General features: G+C 47.1%; 1 protein-coding gene across 1 annotated transcript in view; it reads right to left on the bottom strand.

Moving 5' to 3' along the window:
• Positions 1 to 13,026, bottom strand: part of LOC138472495 (collagen alpha-1(XIII) chain-like) — a 179,053-nt gene extending 166,027 nt beyond the window's left edge. The window contains exon 1 of the mRNA XM_069610708.1: positions 12,230 to 13,026. Coding sequence (XP_069466809.1) covers positions 12,230 to 12,535 — 306 coding nt within the window. The 5' untranslated portion in view covers positions 12,536 to 13,026. The remainder of the gene's footprint in view (positions 1 to 12,229) is intronic.
• Between the last annotated feature and the right edge of the window lie 1,039 nt (positions 13,027 to 14,065).

Raw genomic sequence — 14,065 nt, 5'->3', positions numbered from 1 at the left:
CTTGTCTTCTGTTACCTCTTTAAAAAAACACGCGCCAGAGACAAAGCACGGATTCATGTTTGGCTACACAAATTTCAGGGGATTTCTGAACACAACACTTTTCATTTATAGTCAAAGAGCGGCTAGAAAAGGGTGCCCATTAAAGTAAAACAAGCCTTTAACCTGTCAGGCAATAGTTTTAATATCAGTATTGAGTATTATTATAATTATAATTGTTCTTTTATAACGCACTTTATACCAGAGATTGGTTTCCAAGTGCGGGATCGGGATTCGAACCTGTATTGCCTGTGTTATCTTGTCTTGCTTCCAAGACAAACGCGTTGCACCTGAGCTTTCCCCCTGCACAATAGCATTGTTTTGGACCTTTCAACAATTTCGTACAGGTAATCAATCATATTGATGATGCAGCCCAATGTATTGATGTGGCTGATGACTCCAATAGCCAATTTATAACTTACGCTTGATGATTGACTTGTGGTGAAGTGCTCTACATAGCCCCATTATAAAACGCCATGGGATTTCTGAAAAGGTAACATTGCATTGCCGTAAATATATATGGGGGTGGGTGAGGGTAATAATAAGGTGGGGGGAAAGGAGAGGCTGCCAGGGGGGTCTCCCACCCACATATATTTGCTTCTAAATGGCTCAAAAGAAAAAAAAAATATTAGATGGATTTGGCTGCGACCAAAATTACGTAGAACCTCTGAAAATATGTTTCATTGCTTCTCCAATGATAGCCTGAGTTAAACGTTTTCTATTCATTTACTGCACTTAGTAGGCTCGAAATGGGAGACGCAATATACGCCACCGGGCTTGCCAGACCCCCTTATTCTAGACATTGCATCAATTCACGTTTCACTATGAAGGATAGATCAGCCTTGTAGATAAGCATCCTGACGTTATCCTATGGTAATTTAAAACGAAGAGGCGATCCTTGGAGTCGGAGGGCCGGGAATGAATTTAGGAGTCGGGAGACTATGTTCGTCAACTAGCCATCCTCCTTGTCCACGAGACACTACAGTTTAGTCATTTAAGTAAGTAATCAGAACTCTCTTTGAATAGTTTGAGACTTTTTCCCAGAAAACCAGGTGTACAAGCAAACAGTATTCATATCCAAATATCGAATGTGGGACTCTGCCCATTGGACAACATCCGTTAGCCAAAGGTTTTACTTTGCCAGATTGCGCGATCGTATTAAGGTGCTTTTGACTCTGACCCATTCATTTCTAATTCCAGCATCTTCTGCAAGTTCCCTGCAGCCACTGTAAAGAATCCCACGCCTGCGTGGCACATTGGGAGGATGCCAGCCACAAACATGAAAACTTTGCATTTTCACCCCACATTTTATAGCCTTTTGATTGGTGCCCTGTGGTTCACATGTATGCATCACTCCATGGTTGGATAAGAGGAAGCGGGAGAGTCGGCAACTGTCTCTAGAGCTCCACTGTCGGTGGCCTGCCTGGGACAGGCAACCATCAAAGTAAATAATACCTTGTGGAGGTACCAAAAACAACATATGGTAGTTTCATATAGGCATGTCTAAAAGGGGTTTTCTTAAGCAGAGCTCAGTGACAAGACCAGTCAATGTGATGAAACAGTTGTTCTGCTTTCAATGTTACAGCAGCTACTTCTTGTTTGCAATCCCGGTCATCTCTTTACTAGCAAACACTGTCATTGGTAAATCTTGCCGCTACAAAAGCTAGGGAGGTGTTTCAAATGCTGTTGGCTAGTTTGTTTCCAGTATTTTTCTCCATTAATCATTTACTTTGCTAGCTATGTCTGATGGGAGTTGGAGTCCAAAACACCTGGAGACATACCTGCCTAACCTCCGGAATTTTTCCGGAGACTCCGGAATTTCAAGCATTTCTCCGGGTCTCCGGAAAAGTCCCTTCAATCTCAGGAATTTTGTGATTCTTTCTGGTCCGTCATATTCTCCACCTGATTGGCTACACGTGGAGAATATGACGGGACCCGGAAACGGCGCGAAATGTTCGTGCCCACTGCCTGCACCACTATAATAGTGCTTTCAATCCATGTCATTGGATTGAAAGCAGTATTATTACGGCGGCGGTGCCACGTTCATTTTGCTTACGTTAGCACTGAAAATAATTCATTCAATGCTATAGTAAGCAAACTGAAGGTGCTGCTGCAGCAATAATAGTGCTTTCAATCCAATGAAATGGATTGAAAGCACTATTATTTCGGCTACTATAGCATTGAAATAATTATTTTCAATGCTATAGTAAGAAAACTGAAGGCTACAGCAACCGAGTTTATCTTTTTGATAGGTGGGTGGGGCCGTGTGCAAATGGGCGGAGTCTTGTGTGGCTGTGGGCGTGGCATAAATCTCAGGAATTTTGATTTTCAAATGTAGGCAGGTATGCCTGGAGAGCCAATGTTTCGCCGAGCCCTGCTTTACATCCTTCAGAACGAGGCTGTTTGCCTATGTTTCTGGACGATTTTAGGGATTTGGGGACCTCTGCTACTTCAATGTAAGTAGCTAGGTCCATAGAGGTAGGACTTTGTCATGGGTCAAGCACTACAGTCGCTGGATAGGTTTGATGTCCCCTTCCCAGACATGTATACACTTTGATAGGATGTGTGCAAGGCCGACCTTTGCGGATGGTCCTTGCATAACCCCTTGTGCATGCTGATCTCCTCACTCAACTTTCACAGTTTTCTGGTTCTAGGTATGTATGCCAGCTAGCATCCTAATCTCTTCTGCCCCATGGTGCATGGGGAACATCCACACGGCCAGCACCTGAGCCTCCATCCTGAGAGAAAGTGGGCATCCGCTGGGAACTCCATTTTCCCCAATATTCCATGCTCTAGCGGTTGAGGATGTGACAACAACCTATTGTCCCCTAATAGTTCTCGTGGCCATTGCTCTAAAAATGGGGGATGTTCATAGAGAAAGTCGCTTTTCTCCTGAAGATATTTTCAAAATGGCGTGTTGATTTGGGATGCTGCCACAGCCAAAACATTGCATATGTGTGATGTTTAGAAAATCACTCTCAGAGTACATTTGTAACTCACCTTTCAAGCGGGTGTTTTATGCCGACTGTTAAAAGGTTTACACATATATAGTAATACAGTGTTATCCAGCTGCTAATCCTCAATCTTTTCATTTTTTTTTAAACCAATGATGTAGGTGTGCTTTGGTGCTTCACGCTCTCTGCAAAGTGACTGGCAGACCTTGTCACACATGGCCAATTGACAACCATAACAGGGGCGTTTAAAAGTGCCAAGTGACGTCTGCCATATCTAGATTATTTTATGTTTTGTTAATGTCACGTTATGGGACATATTTATAGCATTAGTCGCTTTGGGCGTTTGGCAGACTGTAGTCTGCACACACCTGGTAGAGCAAGACTTTGCATTTCAGGAGAAGGACATTACATGATAAACGTGTGCATAAAGATTCCAAGAACATGATACCCGCCCTTCACACCCTAAACAAAACCGCCTGGAATCTCTCTGTGCTCGATATAGAAGCTGTAATGTCAAATCTCAGCCTGTCAGTGTTTTTTCTAAGCATCCTGCTGAGAGGAAATGCCCTAATTGCAGCTGTAAATGGCTACTGGTGTAATAAAAATGTCTTAGCAAAGTGTGCCTTCAGCCACTAGATGTACATCTCTTCCATGAACTGAAATTCTGTTAAAAACAACCAATGACAAGGCAAACAGTGTTATTAGCTAAGACTTTGCAAGGTGCTGACATCGGATGATCAGCTAATCCCTCCATTTTCCAGCTGTAGCGATCGTATGACCATTATATCAGTGCCTGTCAAACGCCTCTCTCACACCTACCCGAAAGCCCAAACTGATGGCTTTGCCAATACTTACTATACATTGGGTGTGGGCTGCTGTGAGCATTGCTATGTCAGTGAATAAGTGATTCCTGGTATGAGGAACGAATATGGGTGTGGGACTCGTTCAACTAATGTGAGATGAAACTATTCCCGGAGCAACTGATTGCAGTTGTGATCTGTGCATAACTCTTTGCAATTGGCTACTATAGGGGGCATTTCATTTCGCGTAAGCATGGGAGAAACAGAGGTGCTCCATTGCAGTTGGTTTTCAAGCAGTTATCGTTCTAATTTATTATGGGTATGACATTGATTACATCAAAAAGTGACCATGAGCATGTGCAAAATGTCTTCAAATGCATTGGAAGTATGCTGTGTCGCAAAGGGTCTATCGGTAAGATCTTCAAAAAAAATACAGACTCATAGCGAGGGATAATAATAGTCCATACATCCAAAAATAATTGGAACAAAGTTAAAGCGAAAACCACTGTACTCTGGCACCAGCCCTTCATAACCCCATGGCTCAGTATTCAGATTGAACGAGCAGGAGCTGAAACCAGCTCCTAGGTGTCAGGCACTAGGCAGGAGCAGAATAATAGTAAAATGCACCCAAACACTACGGCATGTTAAATACTGCACCTTTGGGCGGTAAGAACTTGCCAACCTCCACTACATCGAATAATGATAGCAGGGGTTGCGGGGGTGTCCCTCGATCTCCTCTGTCAGTGTAGTGGGGGTTGCGGGGGTATTCCCCACTTCCATGATATGGTAGTGGGGGACAATAAAGAGAAACAAAGTTTAAAAGAAAAAAGGACCCTGGCCCAACAGTTCAGACCCACGTTAATGGGTTGGAAGAGAGACGGTGGCACACTTCACTGTGTGCCGCCGAAAAGGTAAGTGGGTAGGGGGGGGCAGTTATGGCAATGCAGGGCACAGGGCACTGTGTGATCACTGCGCCACGCCATAATGGGAGTCAGCAATTTCATAAATAGTCGACATTATGGGCGGCGCAGTGATCATATAGATTCGGCAGGAGGGACTTCTGAGGGAACCGGGAACGAGTACGGACCACAACGCAAATCTTACTTCCACAGGAGAGGCAAACTTTAATTTTCTACCCATTATGTATGAACCATTAAGTTTAAAAGTGTACTAAATATGTCTTAATTTGTATTAACATTCTCAAATACTCAAAGATAATGTCACCTATATATGTTTGCAAGGTACCAGTTGGCCTCGGGAGCCAAAAGTAGCTCCGGGTGGCTGTTGGATTCAAGCTAACTAGGCTCTCCTATGGTACAGGCAGGAGCCATATACTTCCCAGCAATTCCAAATCTGGTAATCCCCATAGTCCACCTTATCAGTGGTATGCTTATGTTTAAGCCTGTGTTTCCTCCTTCATCAATCACTGTGAGAAAATCTAGGAAGGATTCACTAGTGGCATTGTGAACACTAACAAATCCAAATAGGGTTTCAAGAGCAGTTCATGCCGCCTGCTCACTCAGAAAGACAACAAGCTATATTTAAATATTATTGAAACTTGTTGCTCGCTCCTTCAGTTTATTTGGGAGTAAACATGGTGTGAGAGCAATGACAGAACTGGAGACTAACGCCCTGATTCATGGAATGATTTGCGTGTAATACAGGGATTTGCGTGCCATTCTGCCTGTTTGACGAATGGGGATTTGCGGGCAGAATGGCACACAAATCACTGTTTTACACGCAAATAATTCCATGAATCAGGGCCCATGTGCGCTCTATAGCATTGCAGTAGGAGGAAATGGGTGGAAAATATGGGCATACTGTGCTTAACTGCTACCAATATATATATATATATATATATAATTTTTATTTTTTATTTTTTATTTTTTTATTTTTTTATTTGGTTGGCTGAAAATACCAACCTTTCAAATTAATTACAAAAGCAAATACAAAAGTTACATAGATTAATAAAAAACAGGAAGATTATAATATCAAAATATTTAATCTAAAATGACAATGACAAATCTTAACATGCATTGGGCACAGTGACAGTGGCAGTGAATGTAATTCAGAATAGAACAATTCAAATCCTTAAATCCGGAGTCCTCATAATCATTATCCTTAATCTAAAACGAACTCTTAGATTCCAGACTATAGTTTTAAAATTCATCAAAAATATAGGAGATAAAGGATATATACACTTCATCCTTATTGGTTTGGTATTACTACAAATAATCTTTTGGGTGTAACATGAACAGCCTTCTAATCTGAACCAATGACTGAGAGTCTGGAGCAGGTAAAAATAGTTTGCCATAACTCATTCACATTCAAAGGATGATATATATCAATAAATTCTTAAAAAACACTTGACGTTTTATAATTAAAGCAGGACATTCAACAACCAAGTGCTGCAACGTTACTTTCTGGAATATATTCACAGAGAAACGACAAAAGTTTTGATCTTTGGTTATGAAACCTCTCCTTGCCAATATGTCATTTGTAGGCCACAAGTTTAGTCTGAATCTTACGTATTGATTTCTAATGTGTGGCGAAGGACACTTGATCAAATAGCCATTTGGCGAAATTTCTTACGTCCAAACAAGAATGGATTAAAGTCTATGTACGCGTTACATTTGACTTGTGTACAAATTAAATCGTGTTGGTAAAGCTTGATTTTAGCCCTCCCTGGATTGACTAATAGAAGTTCCAAAGTGATTTTTGCAACAGACAAGGCGTCATTTAAGAAATTACGCCAAGTTCAAGGGAAGACATGTACAGATGTTCACAAGTAAAGGGCTGTGACACTCAAGATGTTATCTGAGTTAGAGCCGAGAAGACATTTTCTTAACAAGCAACACATTTTCCATAAGACCTGAACATACCGAGACAAAGAACCCAGTTCAAAGCGTATTATGGCCATCGGAGTACATTTGTATATTGCGCTCTTTATGAAAAATGTTGAGCGCTGTCACTGGGAAAAAAGAGATGACCTGCTTCAATTTGAAACATCGCAATATACCACTGAACCCTGGAGCGCCCTCTACCAGGCAGAACAATAGCGTGCATGGGGCATTTTGATGTTGGTAATTTGGCCAATGGAGCGATCTTAACTGTTATCATGACCACTCAGACTCACTCTGACCATCCAGTTCTGGAGACAGAGCAGAACCTTAATGTGTGGATGTTTCCAGCCCTTTAACTTCACACATGCAGTGAACCTGTTAGGATCTCTACCGTGTGCACACACACACATGCGCGGAGATACGCAATTAATCTGCCTACTGCTACCATTCCACCTCCACTTCCACCAAGAACGTGCATGGTTTGACTCTGATGTGCACTCATGCACCAAAACTGGACCAAATCCAGGCAAATGTACAGATACCAGGCACATCCGAATGTGCAGAGATACCGAAACACTATTGCGCTGCCTGCGCTCGGTGATTTCCGGTATGCATGCGGTGCCAATGCATTGTCCAGAACAGCCGAAAATGAAGATGCATTACCCTTAAGTGCCAAGGACGAGTACGCTCGTCCTTTTTGCATAGACTCTGGCAGTTAAGGGGAAACCCAGCCTTTATAGTACATGGCCAGATCAGATCCACTACATGCATGTTACTAGCAGTTGACATGCAGACATGCAGTAAATCCATGAGGATCTCTGCCGCCTGCACATGCGCATGGCAGTGATCTGATTCCAAGACGAGCGCGTTGCCCCTGAGCGATCCTCCCGAGACTGGTCTGTTACTTCGTAGCTAGGCGTGTGCTTTATGGAAGACATAAAACAACTGTGTTAAAAATCTGGGCAAACGGTTTGTCCAGATTTTAAGGCATCCGCAGAAGGATTGAAGCATGTGATTACTTTCCCTCCCCGATGAGCAAGTAGCGGCACTTTACCAATGTTTAAGGTAATTCCAGTATTGGGCTGCTGGCACGCTGTGAGGTGGACACGAACACCCGGATATAGGAGAAGGGTGAAGTCCACGAATAGGAGACTCACTTTCCAGCGGCACCCCCAGACATTTTTCATACGGGTTGCCTGATGAGGTCACTGGAAATCTTGGGGTGGCACAGCAAAACAAATAATTAACAGAACCAGCGTGGTGGGGGACGGCAGCGTTTTTATAAGGGTGGACATGGCCCCCCTTGGACGCCCCTTGGTAGCACCCCGGTCAGCGCTCAAGAAAGCTAATCCACCCGTCCTGCGTTTAATGAGGTGAGCAACTTTGGACGAAACATCCCGAGAGGTGCACAGTTATGTCAGGGGTTCCAGCTCACAGGGTAAGGCCTCGCTGTTCACATGTGGTCAGGAATTGGCAAGTTTGAATCCCATGGCAAGGCCACGGCAGGCTTTCATCTTCCCGGTGTTGGTCAATCGTGCACCATTGCTTGGGGGTTCAAACTGTTATTACAGTGCTTAGAAGCATGAAGTCGGGTGTAAGAACGCCGGTTATTGTCAGGGTTTAAGTCGAGGGTACACGCGGGTGGACAGAGTCCCCCCACTTTTTTCAGAGGGCACCTTGATGTGCTAATTTCTGGTGACACGGCATTCAATTGCCATGTTAATGAGTCCCTCACTTTTTTTTTTAGGACTTGACCCCTGGTTATTATTAAGTCAGGGTGCTGAAGCAAAGTTACAGCTTCGACGAATGTGTTTTTTTCAATGTAGTCTACATTCGACCACCTCAAACTTCGGTAAGAGAAACACAGCGAAGCTGCAGCCTCACACCTGCTCCCTGACATAACAAACACGGATGAGGTTCCTATATAACAAGCGCTTTGTAATGAGTATTGAAAGAGAGGTCTGTAATGTCTGGGGTGTTTAGACGCTAGGATTTTATCAGGGGATACACCTAATTCTAGGGCCGGGCCCCCTGAAAGTGTGGCTCTTCAATAGCTACCCCCTGGCTCCATGTGGGTCATAGAGCCGAGAGACCCTCCGGTGGCTACTGTTATGCTTTAAAAATCCTCGGTGATGAGGTCAGTTTTTCAAAGTGCAAGTCGGAGAACCCCAAAATCTAAGAATTCACAAGTCAATTTATCACCAGACAGGAACAAGTCCCTAGGTATTGTTAAGATTGTTTTATATGCTCATGGAGCTTCCATTTCCGTGACTTTTCTCACCAAAGCGTTGTTATAATTGGCGCCGTTCGCAGAGAGGCCTGGGGTGTGTGTGTGTGAGAGCATCAGGCCCGGACACCCCTTTCATCCGCCTGAGTGAGTTCGGATGCGCAAACCGGCTTATGAGGCTGAGGCGGCGTCCGTCACGTGCTAAGCACGGTGGGAAACCTCCGCCTTTCGTCCGAGCACAGCCCATCCCCCCAAAGCACACCTTTCCGAACAAAAGCTATACCTACATGTCGCTGGCTCTTTGCTGGCTTGGCAGGCTTCCGTTAAGACGGGAGGAAAGCGGGCCCGAGCTAATTGCCCGGATATTGGGTCGGTTGATCAGTTTGGATGGCTGAGGCAAAATGGAGGTCCGAAGAAAAAACCCTAACTTCACTAAATCTAGTCACGCCAGGGTTACTCTTCGGAACAAATAATGTATCAACGAGGGAGTCTCACAAAAGAGGGCACGTTGAGAGAGACTGCGCTCTCCCTCAGACGTGGCGGTTTCCTTCTGAATGACCAAATACGGCACGTGCTAATAATCACAATTTACATTCAGTAAACACCGCAAGCGTTGGACCGTGTTACTCGAATGTGTTCCCATTACCCCCAAACACAAGGGCGCTCGTGTTACCAAGGTCTGCAGGCGAAGAAGAAGCTCAGTTGTACCAATTATAATTCGAACGTGTGCATTTGATGTCACCGACGCATCTCTTCAACAACTGTGTTAACCCACTGAGGTATCTTGCTGGCAACACTGCACTGCAGTTCACACATGCATGTTTCTGCAACTGGCGCTCCACCCACTCAGCAATGTTACCAGACATGTAATTTATTAAGCCGCCGTGGAGCGGGCGGCGCACTTATGCCCTATTTTCACTATGGGTTAAATGAACTATATATCTGTTTTGGGGCCCGGTCACTCTTCTCGCCAAAGGGTTTTGCTTGAGCGTGGAAGAAACCCCCGAAACTCCCATAAAACAGCTGTGTGGGCTTGTTGCTTTATACTTCGAGCCCGGGGTTCTCGTGTTCCAAAGCCTCCCCGGGTTTCTAACGAGAGAACAGTGGCACTTGCGGACGGATTGGTTTGACAAGGATCACACCATCTTGTCAAGTGACAGAACCGAGACGCGACACTCCCGTCCCCAGCCTGCAAGTTTGGGAGTTTCGCCACTTTAGCTCGCCTCCTTTTCCAAGGTGCGAATTCTCACACGGCGGCCCTGCCCTCTCCCCCTCATCCCCAGCCAGCGCTCAAGAGGACGGGCTGACGGCGCAGAATAAACCGGGCAGCCCAGGGACTGGCGCGGGACAAGCACGCCTGTCTCCGGGGTCTGCAGCCCTTGATCCCACCCAGCTTTTAGCCTCCTATTCTTGGACGCTTTCTGAAGCTTTTAATCTCCAGGAAAACCACTTGGCTACGGGAAGAGTTAGGACTCAAACGCGGCGCGTGAATAACCTCACGTGGTTAACCTCAATGGGCACCTGGGATGTGAAATACACCCCCGCTCGCCCCCACTAACCCGCCTCTCCCCAGGCACACTCTCTCACGCGCCTACTCTGCGAGTACCTCTCCTTTTGTGCCCTCGCGGGGGTCACCTCCCATTATTTTTTTCTTCCATACGTTGTATCCCATTGTAATCTTTGTCAATGTGTTTTGGTGAAATGCGGAGCCCTGATAATTGAGATGCCCGGTAACCTAGCACTGTGCGTCATAGGTATGCAGGTAGGACATTAAAACCCCGATTTATGGAACTGTGCAAAAGGGTATTTTATTTTTGCAGTGCAACGTCAGTGCAAAGTTCATGTTGTACTGCAAAAATGGCTTTTCACTGCAATAATACACTTTGCACAGTCCCATGAATCCGGTTTTTAAATGTGTGCACTGGCGAGAGCGGTGGGCTGATGTGCAGTGGTGTCGCCAGGAATCACATTTAGGAGGGGCACAGAGGGGGCCAAAGACAAAAGTGGGGGGGGCACAGACAAATGTAGGGGGAGAACATGGTCACTGCTCGTCTTAGGTAGGTGTGCACAAGGGGGGGGGCAGTATTACACACGGGGGCCGCCCCCCCCCCAGTTCCCCCCTAGCGACGCCACTGCTGATGTGCCTATTGCAGTGATACTCGTTGTGTAAGTTGCACGCCTCGTGCGCACGTCGACGTAGTCTTTACTCTTTCGGGTACCATCACGTTCGACTGCACAGTAAGTTCTACGCATCATAGATGGCCTGGACGTTACGATGCCCCCACAGCGCGTTACGGGGATCCAAAGCCAGCCAGGAAGCGCCGCTCTCCGCGTCTTGAAGCCACGCACGCTTCTGCGTCAGGGACTGCTGCAGCTTTTTGGATAAGCGGCGTTTCTTGGTTTAATGATTATTCCATCTGCCCGCCACTGAATTGTCTTTCAATGCGGATGGGGGCGGTGTGCTGGAGACCGGAGAGGGGGATACTGGCCCCGTGTGAAGCTTCTGCAAACGGAACCTGGAAGAATCGGCCAGTCCTTTACATACGTGGACAGTATGTATCACTTGGGTGCCGGGTGTTCTTTTGCATCCCACGACCCCAACACATTCATTCCATTGGTCCGTCAGCATGTACCTCTTTTACATGTATTGCACCCAAAACACGCACATGTGCAGTGGTGTGTCCCTGACTTCAGCCTAGCCCACTCCCCCGTCCCTCCTTCATAGGACCCTCACGTCTAAGGGTACGTGTACGGTCCCATTGAACTGAAAACGATTACACGTGTAGACTGCATCGAAAAGGAGAGCTTGGTAACGCTGTGGGTTTTACATAGCGGACTGCTACCGCTTTCTTGCTCACTTGGCGCTTTTTTTGACCCCAGCATATTTTCACTGAATGATCTTCTGCCTGATTAACTATTCTAGCAACAACGGGTTAAACAGGGCCGCGCAGTCTAGCTGCGAGGCGCAGTTGCCGTTGCTGGGGCGCCTTGTGCGTCGACGGGCTTCTTCATATGAGTGGGACGCCAAAATCTCACGAGAACACCTCACACAAGTAAAGTGAAGAAAAGAAGGTGTAAGAGGAGCGTGCTGCTTTGAAAAGTGCCTGACGGATGGGGCGGTGTTAATTGCCCAGGCTATTGTCAGCTGCAACTCAGTGCAATTACCTGGAAAGGGGGGGGGGGGGTCAGAATATCCTTCTGTGCGCACACTCGCACGATTATTGCCCAGAGGCTCTGTAGGTGGTTAGCTGGAAGCTGCAGCGGAATGTGTGCTGCTGCCGTAGACACAATAACATCGACTCGACTCTCGCCAACAGTAGAACTCGCAACAGTCACACGGAGAGACACGCAAAGTAAACTTTCACAAACCTCTTCCAGCAGTCGATCCACTCTTCCCAAAATAGCCGTCTCCACTTGGTCCGCCGATAGCAAGGCGGCGAGCCGGTGCTGCCTCGCCTCCTCCAGACTCGCGACCCGGGACTGCAGGTCCGAGGTCCCCGCCTGCGCCAGGAGGCTGAGCACCAGCGAGACCACAGACACCGCTGCGCACCCGCAGCCCAGCAGCAGGGGGGCGCCACTGCCCCGCCGCCCGTCCGCCGTCCTCCTGTGGGGCGCCCTGCACCCCTGCACCCAGGCGCTGCCGGGAGCCCCCGCGCACCCTTTCCCCTCATCCATCTCCTGTCCAGCCGGAGTCAAATAAATAAATAAATAGAATAGAATAAACAGGCCCCGGTCCTCTCCTCTCCCAGGTAGGGCACGCCAGGAAACGGTGGGCACAGGAAGCAGAAATCCAAATCGCACCCAGAAACCAGGAAATGGTTTGGGATGGACGAGAAAACCTAATTCAAATGATGCCCGTCCTTAATAAGGAAATAATGAAGAGATCCAGCAGCTGCTGAAAAAAAAGCACTCAACAAGTTTTGGGGAAGTCTTGTCCAGCTTGCTTGCTTCTTGCCTTTGCCCCTTTCAGTTTCTTGGCAGGGTGGCTGTTAGGTGGCACATGGAAGTCCCCATTGGCGAGGTGTAGCCGTGGGCTGCTCGGGAGCTGCACTGTGGCCGATCCTCGCTCCTTTGTAACATGACCCACGCTGCTCTCCTGCGGTCTCGCTCTCTGGACGGCGAGGATCAGATGGGCTGGCGGGGTATTTTTTTCCCCTCGGTGTAGCCTCCTCTGCGCCCTCTCCCCCCTCCTGCGCGGTGATTTATTTATTTATGCAAAGTGGCTGGGTGGGGTGTGGGTTCGGGTCGTCCCCCTCCCCTTGCCCCCGGCTCCACTCTCACACACACGCACGCACAGTCCCCGAAGCACCTCTCATCAGCTGCCCTCCTTTGATGTGTGACACTGACGGCAGTTATTTATAGGGGCCCTGGAGAGATGCCAGCGCTCCCTGTGTTCCGTGGGACGCTGCTCCACGTTCAAGCGTCCATGGAGGCTTGACCACGGCGACACGCTAGGAGCCCTGCGTTTGTTTAGGACGTTTGTAGTGTAAGCGAGTTTCTGAGCAGTGGCCATACTGTGCCAAAGGCTAGATAGGTCCAGGGCTCACGGGTACACGCGGGTGGACTGAGTTCCCCCACTTTTTTTCAGAGGACACCATGATATGCTACTTTCTAGTGACACCACATTAAGTTGGTATGTTAATCCTCCCCACTTTTCTTTAGTACTTGACCTCGGGTGTGCCTGCTTCTTCCCATGGCACCACAAGCATGGCCTGCACATAATATCAACTCCCCCCTTCCGTCCCAAAATCCTGCTTCAGCCACCATGCAGTATCATACCCCGTTATGCACTTTCTTCACACTTTTAGTTTTGCTGAGGTGTATGACCGAACTGTGTTCACAATGTCGGTATTGCTGGGTAGCATGACGTTGCCTTTAGCACATTGGAATAACACCATTGCTTTAAGCAACTGCTTTTATGGGTTCTCTTTGAATATCTCGAATGTTAAAGGAAAGACTACTAAACATTTGGAATGGAAAATGTCGAATCTCAGAGGAGAGAGCTTGGTCATGTCACTGTACCGCAAAATCCTACTACCGGACGCACCACACCTATACAAAGAGGGCAGCTCCAAAATGATGACAACTTGGGCATCCTGACAAAGGAACCAACTTGCCTCTATATGCTGCACAGAGGACGACCTGATCCAAAATCCCCTCAGAGTTAAACAAAACTAGAGGAACTTGACTGGATCACTACCCTGG

This window comes from Ambystoma mexicanum, chromosome 8 (assembly GCF_040938575.1).
Source record: "Ambystoma mexicanum isolate Mex_15411 chromosome 8, UKY_AmexF1_1, whole genome shotgun sequence".
NCBI classification, from domain to species: domain Eukaryota; kingdom Metazoa; phylum Chordata; class Amphibia; order Caudata; family Ambystomatidae; genus Ambystoma; species Ambystoma mexicanum.
Note: the sequence above shows the minus strand (reverse complement) of the source record. Positions and strands in the feature narration are given on the sequence as shown.